Here is a 12,596-nt window from a genome sequence, read left to right as displayed (position 1 = left end):
AGCAGTAATGTTTTGCACAAAAAAAGTCTTCCAGTATATCACTCCTTCAAGAGCGTCCGTGTGCTTTTGTTCAAGGTCAAGTGTAGGCATGACCGAATAAAAGCCCGGTTAATAAAAAAAAAATGCGTGATAAAATGGGAGAAAAGTTATACAATGTGCTCTAACATCCCGAATTTGGCTGGTAGTTTTATTGCTAGAAGTATCAGCAATTTACTTTGATAATGGCATTATCTGACTATTCCTCTGTATTTTTGGCGCACAGCTGACAGAACCATGAAACACTGCCAACGATATTGTCAATATACCAATTCAGCGACGGAAGTGGTTGGTGGTCCTTATAATAGCAACTATACGCACCATACGCGATTCACTCCTTCTTTCACAGCTTCATCCCCCTTATTTTTGAATATGATTGTTTCCCCGCTACTTCTCCTCGCGTGTTTTGTGTATTTGAGATATCATTTTGAATGAATAGCTCTGGTTGCTATATGTTGATAAACAGAGCGCGGCAAAATGAGAGCACAGGGTTAGGCTTGTTTGCATTTATTAAGTTTTGTATCTTACCAGCCCGCTTCTTCCTCAACGCACTTGTCACGCCGTGAGGCCCTCATCGTAAATCTTTCCGCATCCGCCTTATTGAGAGAAAGATCATCTGTATCCGTCAGCCAGAATCAAAACACGCCCGCTCTGTTTCAGAGGTCACAACGGCGTGATTCATCTTCCTGAATGAAGCTGCAAGTTTCTGCACTAATTCACGCCGATATCTTTCGCAGCAAGCAGTGCTAAAGAGATATTTTGCTTCCGGGTTCACATTAGATAGACCCTTACTGCAACATTTTTTTGTATGTTCCGATCATCCAAAAATATTTGCTATATTTTCATGATGCTTTACTCAACACAAGTAGCTAATTTGTGGTTGGCTTCTCAGATGTTCTAATATCTAAAAGTAATAATTCAGAGCATATTTTTTTATCCAGATGCGTTTTTCTATGTTGTGATAGCGCTCGGCTGAGACGTTCTTGTGTGAGCCATTGCGGTAACTGCAATGACATGTCAGGACCCCGACAAAATTCTATTAGGGCGAGCATCACGTGCTGACGATTCGGCACATTACTGGTGGGGTTTTTTCTCTAGTTCATGATCTCCTATCCTGCGCTTCAAATTCAGTTGCGAGGGTTTGGCCAAAATAACAAGACCAGTCACTTGCTAGGTAGAATTGGGTGGCCATATGTCCCGGGCCCGTACCCACGTTTTGCACGCGTTTTCACGCGTGGATCATGTCCATGCTGGCGGGGGGAAGGGGGGAGATGGACCATACGTAGACTGTATGTGTAACGTGCCACGAACGCCGGCTCGTTTGCCTCCTATCCAACTTCCTTGCTTGCTATCTCGGAATATTCAAAATCGCAGTTCACGTGCTTGACTACTTTCTCAAAGGGATGCGCGTCTACTAAATTTTTTTTACAGCGTAGCTGTTCGTATTTTTTAAATGCAGAGCATTTCAGTAACTCACGATGTCACCTGCGTTGACGTCCGTAGTCGTAGTCCGCACCCCTCCCCCTACACTATATAAAAAAAATACTATCCGGCGCCTGGTTTCGATCCCTCGACCCTGCGGGCGGAACGCAATGTACATGGTGCTCTGCCCACTGCGCCACAAAGCCGACACAGAATGGGAGGCTACGAACGCGCCTTATATCCTTGACTCATTCAAACTACGCCAAGAAGCTGCTGATACAACGCATTCACTACCACCAACTCCACAAACACTAAACGTCAACGCAATACACCCACCCCCTATGCGACGCATTTACTCGAGTCCCCCTCGCGGGGAGATGGGACCGCCAAAAACAACGCGTTGTGGACTGCGCAGTAAGGTGCCGGCACGTGCGAGAACCGCTCGCGCTGTTCGTTCCAGGCAGGGGGCGCGCGAGCACTGCGAAGGCAGGAAATTTGAACTGCTTTGGACAAACCTCCGTTCAATTCATCAAGAGAGAAGTGAGACAGGGAGGCGAAGAGCGTGATGGGTAGTAGCAGTAAGCGGATAACGGTGCCACAGGCCGTTATGGCGAATCAGTGCTCTGCATTTACGACAGCTTTCACGTTGAGTGGAACGGCTTTGATTTTTTACGGTGTCTGTGCGCAGGAAGGAGGTGGGAGCAAGCCGAAAGCTGCAGGAAGGAAACACCAGCGAACAATAAAATGAACGCTACACAGTCGCAAACGTTTCCCTCAACATCAGAGGGTACGTCACCCTATCGACTTTTATGCAGATGACCACGTGAACATATGAAAAACGAAAGCTCGAAGGCCCGCCACGAACACGTGCACAGCCAACCGGCGACCACGTGGACATCGCCGGCCGACAAGGCGCCGTAGGTTTAGCACGAAGACAGAACGAGGGACGGAGGGTGTAGAACGAGTAGCTCGCCACCTCACATCTTCGCTGGCTATCCGCACCTATAGGACAGGATGGCTCCTCGATATGCTAACCGAAGCGTACATGGCCAGGGTCCCGTGTATTTTTTGCCTGCCAACAAAACACTCTCAAGGCTGCACGTATATTTGAAGTGTGACGTGTCCTATAGCGCGATGCGTTGACAAGAAATCGTCCCGGGGTGTGTTATATCAGTGCGCCGCCCTTCAAAAGTCACACGCCCTTCAAAACGTTAGTTTGCACCCCATGCTTATATACATCTCATCACTTGGATGCGCACCTTGAACAGGTTAGCTTGTAAAATCATGCACTCCTCCGTCTAACGACGACGACGGTTGAACGCGAAGCTTTCTCGTGCAGGATTATTTGGTTGTCATCTAGGTTTGGAATTTGACTCGCAGTTATAAGTTGGACTTTGACTTGTTGAACTTTGGCTTTGACTCGCACTCAGTTTGGACTTTTGATTGAAGCGGCTTTTGCTTTGACCTTTCACCATTTGATTTCGCACGAAGAAAGATTCGCGTTCAACAACCATCGCTGTTAGACGCAGGGGTGCTAGGTTTTTAGATGCGACGCTGAGAGGAGCATCTCTTGCCGGCGGCCCTGTCCCGCGTGCGTCCGTTATCCGCGTCCGCACAGCTGCGTCTCTCCTCCGCTCGCCTCCTCTCCTCTCTCCGATAGCAAACACTCTCTCCCAACATCTGCGGTCGCACTGCGCGTGGCTGCGCATGTGCAGTACTCTCTCTCTCCGCGGTCTCCTGTCCTTCGGGCGCGCTGCGCATAGAAGCGGAGTGCCGTGCTCCGGCCGGTCTCTCAGTCGACGGTCGTCCGCGCTTGCGCTGCGCTTGCTCTCTTGTCGTACCCGACGATTGCTTGATGCGACGCCAATGGAACCCCCTTCAGCGTCGCATCACACCAGGGTTCCCGTGAGGGGATGTGGGCGTAATTTTCTGTCTAATTTTGCAAGTCCATGCCTCCTCTCTAAATCCGAACTGCGTCGATCGGTTGTGTCGGGATGTCGCGATTGGAGAGACGTCGGCTTCATAACGCGAGGGACCCGGGTTCGATTCCCACCACGGGAAGTGCTTTTTTTCACTTCACTTCACCCACGATCATGATAATTTTCAGAGGTAGTTGGCTTTCCTGCAGCGTATTTTGACCCGACATACGCCGTCAGTGAGACATAGACAGCTTCGCTTTAAACAGGTACCATTAGCAATATCCAAGCATAATTTAGACCTGAAGCTTATACGCATATGCGTTTTGAGTGGATTCTAGTTATGAATGGGCGCCATTTTCGAGATCAGCGGAGTCAAAAAAAAAAAAAAAATGGCAGCATCTCCACTCCGTGGATGATGGCGAGGGTGCGGAGTACGGGGACTCGAAATGATATGCAAGTTGCGCCCCGAGTGACATCCGATTTGCACCCCGACTGTCATTCGATTTGAGCCGTGAGTTGCACCTAAATTATTCTCTAAATGAAACTGCAACTCACGGCTCAAGTCGAATTACGCTTGATTTTCGCTTGATGGTGGTGTGCGCATGGACGTGGACGGACATTGGGAGGTCCTAAGGTACCCCGCACCGTTACAGGCGAGGGAGTCAGCCATTTGACTCTCGGTTACTAACTCACGGTCGTAGCCCAATGGGTGTCTGGTCTAACAGACACAGGCTCGAATCCTGCCGGTGCGTGGGTGATTTTTTGCGATTGTAAAATGCTATGCGCATGGGCGCGGACGGACGTTGTGCGATCCTAAGGTACTCCGCAACTAATAAATGTCTTTCATTCGGATGACAGCTGTTAACGCTTTAAAAAAATTACCTTGTACCTTTCACCTAACTTCTGCCTCACCCCTATGTCGTTAAGGGGGGTCATGGAATGGTTTGATTCTAGTGTACACATAGTTTACGGACGTTCTCTTCTAGCTTTTTGGTGTCAAGATCGCCGAGCTGTAAGGAACGCACGTACGGAAGAGCTGGGCACCTTGACGGCGACCGCGTGCGTGCCTCCTCCACCCATCTGTATCTCGTGGAAGTCGACCTTCCAGAGAAGCCTGTCCAGCGCCTGCTCGTGGGCCCAGTACCTGAAAAGGAAGGCACCAAACGTGCGCGCATGCGCTACATCACATGTACTGCGTGTGTTCGTTTCATTGCCACGAGAGTACATTACTTTGAAGAGCTTTACACTAAGTGGATTTACGTTACACGTTGTCTTCTCTTCTCTGTTCAATTCAACGAGACACATCAAACTGTACTACCCCGTTACCCGCCGCATTCCACGAAGCGTACTCCACGCTATCAGTTACATTACATGGTTGATGTGAATCTCGTTATATTTCTTCGATTAAAAGAGTCACATTGCATTATTCGTAAGTTTTTTTTCCATACACAGCGCCTTTCACGCAACGTTCGCAAACTCATACTTACGTCGAATAGACTTCAAGCCTATATTGCCACAGTTGTTGCTCGGAAACCTTTGAACCTATATTACTAGAGTCATCGGCTTTTACCAGACCAAAGCGCCGTTTTCAGCAGAGGGCTAAAGGTCTCCACTGTGGATCATTCACACTAAGCCTAATGGATCACGACACTCGCCCTCCTCTAAGCGCGTACCTCGAGGACATTGCCATAGCTATAACATTGCAGCCGTTCACCAGTAACCTTCAGTAATCGTTTTGCTCGATGCCCTAAAACGGAATACTATATCTAAATACTTGTTTTTTTTCCACTACTGTTTTTCATGCTATACATACCGTGTTTGCACGATTCTGACGCGCCCCCGATAGTAACGCGGAGGTAAATTTACTTGGGAAAATTCCAAAAAAATAATTGTACGATGATTTATGTGAACTACGATGTGAAGTCCCACCGGAAATCGCTATACGATGATGAGGCGTGGCGTTGCACAGCGACCTTAGTCTCAACGCCACTGTACAGGTGCCGTCAGAAGTAACTGGAGCACGGGAGCTGTGGCCGAACTGCATAGGAGCGCCGTGCAGCTGCACAGGCGGTAAACTACAAGAGCAGAACACGCATGCGTGCCTACCGACGTCGATAGCCCATCTATACTTCTTAACCCACTTCTGTTAACGCGATTTCGAGCGCTGTTCGCAGAATATTGGTCTCGGCGATGGCGCTGATAGCAGACCTACCTAAAAATATTAGAAAAGAAAAATCATCACTTCAGATCCCTGCGATTGCAGCGCCTCTCCAGCAGCTCTTCTGCGCTGAAAGTGTGAGCGACGCTGCTAGATACCGCCTCTGCTATCAGCGCCATCGCGGAGACCAGGAGCGGTATTCCCGTGTTTTGTCCCTTTTGTGTCCCTTTTAAAAGTGTCCCTTTTGAGCGAGCCCTGATTGGCTACAAGCGAACACCCGGATGTAACGCCATTCAAGCACGGCGGAGCTCTGAGCCGTGGCTACTCGGAGCAGACGATTTGGAGCAGACGATTTTTCGTCGCCTTATTGTTGATTCGCTCGCGGAACAATAAACTCATAAAATATACTCTGATATGGTTTCAGTTCTTTAAAATGCGTTTGAAAGAACAGTTACGGTATTTGAATCAAAGGCCTACTGCTCAACCGGAAGTACGTCACGATGAAAGGGACGCAAAAGGGACGTTTTCAAAAGGGACAGTTAAGAGAATACCGCCCCAGTATGATGCGAATAACGCTCGAAGCTGCTTTAAAATAAGTGGGTTGAGAAGTATAGATGGGCAACGCCGTCGGCAGGCGCGCATGCGTGTTCTGCTCCTTTTGTTCATAGCCGGTGCAGCTACACGGCGCTCCTATGCGGCTCGGTCACAGCTCCCGTGCTCCAATTACTTTTGACGGCACCTGTACAATCACCTCGCAAAAGAAGGAAAAAAAATCAGTTTTAACTAAGGAGGAGAAAGTTCACGTCCATTCATAAGGCTGAGGCAAAGATTATTAAAGTCACTACATGTGCTGTGGCTCCTGTGCGGCTTCAAGCGATTTGCAAGAAAATTGGACAACACTTCACACGGTGTGGTCGTGCGAAGTTCTGCACCAGCGGCATCTGGCCCCATTGCTTCTTACTGGCAATAAAAACAGCCGGCTTCAGAGTAGTGAATAACTTTGTTAGCCACATTTATATTTACGCAAAAAAGTATTGTGCAGCCATTTCGTGTAATAATCCCTGGTATAGAAAATTGTGCTGAATAAGTTTTTTCAGGAAAGTTGATTACGAGAATTGAAATGTGTCATAGAACAAAAAATTGACATAAAATGAAAATAAAGAGAACAAAAGTCCCGAGTTTTGCCCTGTATATTTTTTGTGCTTTGGTTTTGCAGGTAACCCAGAAAGGACAACACCAACTGAAGCTGAGGACGTGGTGTAATAAAAACTCACTTTATATTGTAAAACAATACCATTGTTGATGTCTTCTTGCAAGTGTAATACCCCTGCTACACTGGGGTCCAAATGTCATTTGAACCAAATGTCATTTGACTCAAATGGGTTACTTCAAATGCCATTCAGAATCCGCCGTGCTACACTACAATTTCGATGGCATTTGAAAGCTTTCACAACTGTTCGCTGTGCTGTAGTGGCGCTGTTGTTGCCCCGTTCCGTTTTCGTACACTAATACAACAATCAAACTTAGGAGCAGTCCGAGGCAGTAAAATGATATCAAATTAGAAGAGACACCAGTTTTGACTCTAAATATGGCTGTGTTGCGTTGTTTTTGTTTGTTTTTTTTTTTTGCAACTGACCCACTGGTTTTGAGAGTATGAAAATTAAATACGTTGATTTCGTATTTAAGTAAATAAACAGTGAACAAAGTTTCACAAACAACAATATTTTGTTTGTTTTACGTACGGAAGTATTATATTTTTTATTGCCGATCGAAGACGCTGCGCTGCGTCCGAGAGTGCTGGAAATGGCATTTGAAATCTTAAATGTCTCTCTCGGTGCTCATTTGGCTCAAATGTTATTTGAGCCAAATGGCATTTAAAAACCTAGTGTAGAAGCACAACTTGGCATTTGATCCAAATGACATTTGGTTCAAATGACGTTTAGACCCCAGTGTAGCAGGGGTATAAGAAACAACAGCCTGTCGTCGACCTTCTGCATGCAGACTTACTTTTGAATAACCTGCAAACAATGTAAAATAGTTACCAGTTTCACCTTGTCTTTTTATTTTACGGTGGGGGGGGGGGGGCCGAGGGAGGGTGCTTTTTTTCTTTCAGCTTGTTTTAAGTTGATGGTTTGATTTTTTTATTTAGGCATTCACGAGTAAACATATTCTAAGTCCAACTGAGAAGACGTGTTCCGATTTTTAATGCTAAGCATCACACTCTGCATGCTCATCACGAGCACGGACGAGTTGCAGTGCGTGAATAAAGATAACACGGGACTATATTATGAGCATGTGACCGCCTAAGAGGCCACATACTTGAGCACAATAACGGGCATCTTATGTGGCATGGCAATAATAGCTGTTGCCCAGAAGGTGGGCAACATACCACAATTCAAACTGAATAGGCAGTTCGAGCTTTTCCAACTTTTTATTGTAAACACCCGAAATTTCTGCAGAAACAAGAGAGTAATTATAAAGTAGCCAGTGACATGAAAGCGGCGAAGTTCCAACGGTAGGTCACGAAAAGCACGCAAGACTAAAAGGTCGATCTTTAGAAGGCGTCCGCTGGCGTCACTAAATAAAAACTGAATAAAAGACCCTAGATCCACTGAACAAGCGTAGCTTAGGGTTCGTTGCGCGCGGCCATCAGCGCACGTCCCTCCGCACCTTGTCCAGTTCGTGCCTCACCACACGCAGCGATCTCTGGATTTGAGCCTCACGCACTTCGTACAGCTTGCGTGCTCTGTTCTTGGCGCGCTCGCACTGCAGCTTCATGTAATCGAGGCGCGTCATGTCGCGCTCCTTCTTTCCCAGTTGAACGAAGGCGCAGCCGGTGGAACGCGAGTGCTCCTTAAACGGGTCGTCGTCGGGTGCCCAGCCATCCATTTCCTTGAAGCACACGTAGCAGCGGGCGAGGTCCGGCTCGTTCTCGGTCGGGCAGTGGTAGAAGCCTGCCTCCGCCATCTTTTCCGGCGTGCACTTGCAGTTGCCCGTCAACGGCCACTGCGCAAAAGACGCCAGTCAATTTTCCTGCAGGTCCATGGCGAGGTCGGTTCGATGCAGCAGGACGGTGTTGAGGGTCAGGTCGACGGCCATGGCGCAGGATGTGCAGGGTAGAGGAAACACCGCCGGCACTACCACGAAACTTAAACGTACCCAGGACCGACTGCACGCAACGACCACGGAGCAAGAACGTATATAGGCGGGGAAGCGCCCCAATTCGGCAAGCGCGGGCGAGCGATCAGATAATGTCACACTGATAACCAAGGCTGACTGCAAACCTTCGATGCTGTGACGGCGAAGGAGAGGGCAGAGGCATCTGATGGACGAAATGACAGCGGCCAAAAATTCATTCCGTGGCTGCGCAGTGAAATGCCTATCGCGGCGGCTGCGCCGGTTCTTCGCCCCCTAGCTTAACCTATGCGATCACTATAGGAAAAAAAGAGTCGAGGACTGGTCCAGTTGGAAGAGAGTCATTGCGGTGAAACAGCGCGCAAAATCGGGACACAAGAAGACGACACGAGCCGTTGAAAGCCAGTTGATGGTCAGCGCTCGGGTTGTTGTCTTCTTCTCTGGTGTCCCGGTTTTGCGCGCTGTTTCACCGCAATGATCGCTGGGAAGTATCGTTCCCTCCCCTGCCTTGTTCTTGATCCGCGGCAACCACGGAAGCGCCAAGTGGCTTCGGCGGCGAACGAAACACGAAATTTACTTGAATATGGAGAAAACATAACTGCATGCTCTTCGGGTACTGTTGAGTACAGACGGAAAAAGACGCACTTGTGCCTTTATCTCCAACCTGCTTGTACCTCAACTCGAGCTGGTTGTTTTTGGCTTTTCCGCATGGCGATTGAGCTGTGCAAGAAAGTCACACTGCTAAACTTGTAAGAAACACCTCTGATGTAAAGCAGCTCGTCCATGTTTTAATTAATGCTTAAGGCACATTAATTAACGCTTAAGGCCAATTTGTTCGCAATGAGATCTTTAACCGTTTTACACCCCTCCTTCCACCCTGCTTTTCTTTATAGCTTTCCTCCTGCTCAGAGACGGCCTTTTCACTGTATTTTATAGTTTACAAATGTAACATAGAATGCGTGGCTACAGCAGCTCGGATAAACTAGAAAATGACAAGAATGAGAAGATTGGCGTCGCTTCCACAGATAATTTTTTATCATTCATGTTGTGGAATTGCCGAGGTGAGTCTTTGGAGCTTGGTAAGAAACTGCTTCAACGCACAAAACAAACCGTTATAAGCAAAAAGCATTGCATCAGCAGCATAGCCTGTGACATTATGCAGCTGAAAGAATGCCAGATAAAAGATATGAATGAATGAACAAAAGGAAAGGAAGGTCCACCGGCAGGCGTAATTTGTCATAGCTGCTTAATTTCCCCATGTCGACATATTGAAATTGCCTTTACTACCAAAAAAGCAGGGCAGGAGGGGGAGTGCAAAACGCTTAAAGGTCGCACGGCGAAAGAAAGTGCCTCAAGTCCTTAAGCGTTACTTGAACACCATGGATGAGGTGCTTTACATCAAAAGTGTTTCTTACAAGTTTAACCCTGTGTGGCTTTCTTGCACAGCTCAACCGCCTTGCGGAAAAGCCAACTTAATCGAACAGCTCGAGTTGAGGTACAAGCAGGTTGGAGATAAAGGCGCAGATGCGCCTTTTTCCGTTTGTACTCAACAGTAACCGAAGAGCATGCAGTTATTATTTTTTCTCCATATTCAAGTAAATTTCGTGTTTTGTTCGCCGCAGAAGCCACTTGGCGCTTCCGTGGTTGTCGCGGATCAAGAACAAGGCAGGGGAGGGAACGAGCTTTCCCAGCGATCATTGCGGTGAAACAGCGCGCAAAACCGGGACACTAGAGAAGAAGACAACAACCCGAGCGCTGACTATCAACTGGCTATCAACGGCTCGTGTCGTCTTCTTCTCTTGTGTCCCGGTTTTGCGCGCTGTTTCACCGCAATGAATATCTTCCAACTGGACCCGTTCTCGACTCTTTTGTTCCTAACGAAACCCGCGCAGCCGCCGCGATAGGCATTTCACTGCGCAGCCACGGATTGAATTTTTTGCCGCTGTCATTTCGTCCATCGGGTGCCTATGCCCTCTCCTTCGCCGTCACAGCTGCGAAGGTTTGCAGTCGGCCTTGGTTATCAGTGTGACATTATCTGATCGCTCGCCCGCGCTTGCCGAATTGGGGCGTTTCCCCGCCTATATACGTTCTTGCTCCGTGGTCGTTGCGTGCAGTCGGTCCTGGGTACGTTTAAGTTTCGTGGTAGTGCCGGCGGCGTTTCCTCTACCCTGCGCATCCTGCGCCATGGCCGTCGACCTGACCCTCAACACCGTCCTGCTGCAACGAACCGACCTCGCCATGGACCTGCAGGAAAACCGACTGGCGTCTTTTGCGCAGTGGCCATTGACGGGCAACTGCAAGTGCACGCCGGAAAAGATGGCGGAGGCAGGCTTCTACCACTGCCCGACCGAGAACGAGCCGGACCTCGCCCGCTGCTACGTGTGCTTCAAGGAAATGGACGGCTGGGCGCCAGACGAAGACCCGGTCGAGGAGCACTCGCGTTCCACCGGCTGCGCCTTCGTTCAACTGGGCAAGAAGAAGCGCGACATGACGCGCCTCGATTACATGAAGCTGCAGTGCGAGCGCGACAAAAACAGAGCACGCAAGCTGTACGAAGTGCGTGAGGCTCAAATCCAGAGATCTCTGCGTGAGGTGAGGCACGAACTGGACAAGGTGCGGAGGTACGTGCGCTGATTTCCGCGTACAATGGACCCTAAGCTACGCTTGCTCAGTGGCTCTAGGGTCTTTTATTCAGTTTTATCTAGTGACGCTAACGGACCAATGCCATTCCAGTGTTGCGCGCTTTTCGTGACCTACCCTTGGAACTTCGCCGCTTTTATGTCGCTGGCCACTTTATAATTACTCTCTTGCTTCGGCAGAAATCGCAGGTCAGGTGGTCAAAATTAATCCGGAGCCCTCCACTCCGGCGCGCCTCATCGTTTGCATCGCGTCGGCGCGTTAAACCCTACAATCAATCAGAAATCGCAGGTGTTTACAATAAAAAGTTGGAAAAACTCAAGCTGTGTCGTACCATTCTTTTTTTGTTAATTAGTTTAATGGGTTTCACAATATCTCAAGGCACACAGGTCAACAACTGAGTTCTCGAAATTCGATACACGTTTATACTGAACAGGCCAGACAGTATCTCAAGGTCTGTAAACATTACAAACTTTGAATACTTCGCAAATCGTTGTTGGTGTTCGATTAGCAGCGCTATTTTAAGTACTTGCAATTTTTAAACCGGACCATTGCGTACACAAAGTAGTTTTTTCGCCTTAAACATAATTTAAACGCAACCTCGGCTGCCGGGAATCGAACCCGAGACATGAGAGCCCATGAGAGCTCTAGCTGAGCAATCTGGCGCCTGAGAAATCTTATTGAGGCGGATAAATCCACCGTGGAGTATTATTTACGTGGAGTTAATTTTTCTGACTAGTTTAAAAGCTGGCCGGCCAGCCCGTGTATTTAACCGTGCTAAACCCGTATTATTTAGAGCGTGGGGGCTCTAGACTTATACTTGCTTGCACAAAACTCGAAAGTAAAAAAAATTCCGCCACCTTCCCACGAGGGGAACCCTGGGGTGATGCAAGGCATCTCACGGGGTTCAATTCGCGTTTCCGTTACGTTGGTTACCCAAATGTGGTTGAAGTGTAGTGAACCTTAAATGATGCTCGATCACACGTAGAGTTCCAAGTACGTAAAGACCGTCTTCATCAGAAGATTCAACGGAGTCGTCGACGTCAAGTGAAGCACGAGCAAAGTCAAGCGGAGTCGAGCAATTGTGTCAAGCGAAAGCGCGCGCTTAACTGAACGGGCGCCGAGCGCTCACCGCTTTATATGCGCGCTTGAAGGAGAGCGGAGGAAAGTTGCGCATGCGCACACATGCGCGCACAAGCGCGCCGGAGCACATGCGAACGTAGGCGAAGCGCGCCAGCTGTTGTTATGATAATGAGCCGGAGAGAGCGCATAACCAACGCCGCCTGTAT

General features: G+C 48.5%; 1 protein-coding gene and 1 pseudogene across 1 annotated transcript; one reads left to right on the top strand and one right to left on the bottom strand.

Moving 5' to 3' along the window:
• Positions 1 to 7,986: 7,986 nt before the first annotated feature.
• On the bottom strand, positions 7,987 to 8,713 carry LOC144180748 (baculoviral IAP repeat-containing protein 5-like). Its single transcript, XM_077709013.1, has one exon. The coding sequence runs from the start codon at positions 8,500 to 8,502 to the stop codon at positions 8,185 to 8,187; it is 318 nt and encodes a 105-aa protein (XP_077565139.1). The 5' UTR covers positions 8,503 to 8,713; the 3' UTR covers positions 7,987 to 8,184.
• Positions 8,714 to 10,762: 2,049 nt separating this feature from the next.
• On the top strand, positions 10,763 to 11,590 carry LOC144180747 (baculoviral IAP repeat-containing protein 5 pseudogene; annotated as a pseudogene).
• The last annotated feature ends 1,006 nt before the right edge of the window (positions 11,591 to 12,596 follow it).

This window comes from Haemaphysalis longicornis, unplaced genomic scaffold (assembly GCF_048455015.1).
Source record: "Haemaphysalis longicornis isolate Haplotype H1 unplaced genomic scaffold, Haemaphysalis longicornis Haplotype H1 scaffold_4, whole genome shotgun sequence".
NCBI classification, from domain to species: Eukaryota; Metazoa; Arthropoda; class Arachnida; order Ixodida; family Ixodidae; genus Haemaphysalis; species Haemaphysalis longicornis.
This window is presented reverse-complemented; position numbering and strand designations above follow the sequence as displayed.

Bases quoted from the DNA above. Each gene is read 5' to 3' on its own strand.
- LOC144180748 (XM_077709013.1), bottom strand. From the start codon at position 8,502: ATGGCGGAGGCAGGCTTCTACCACTGCCCGACCGAGAACGAGCCGGAC.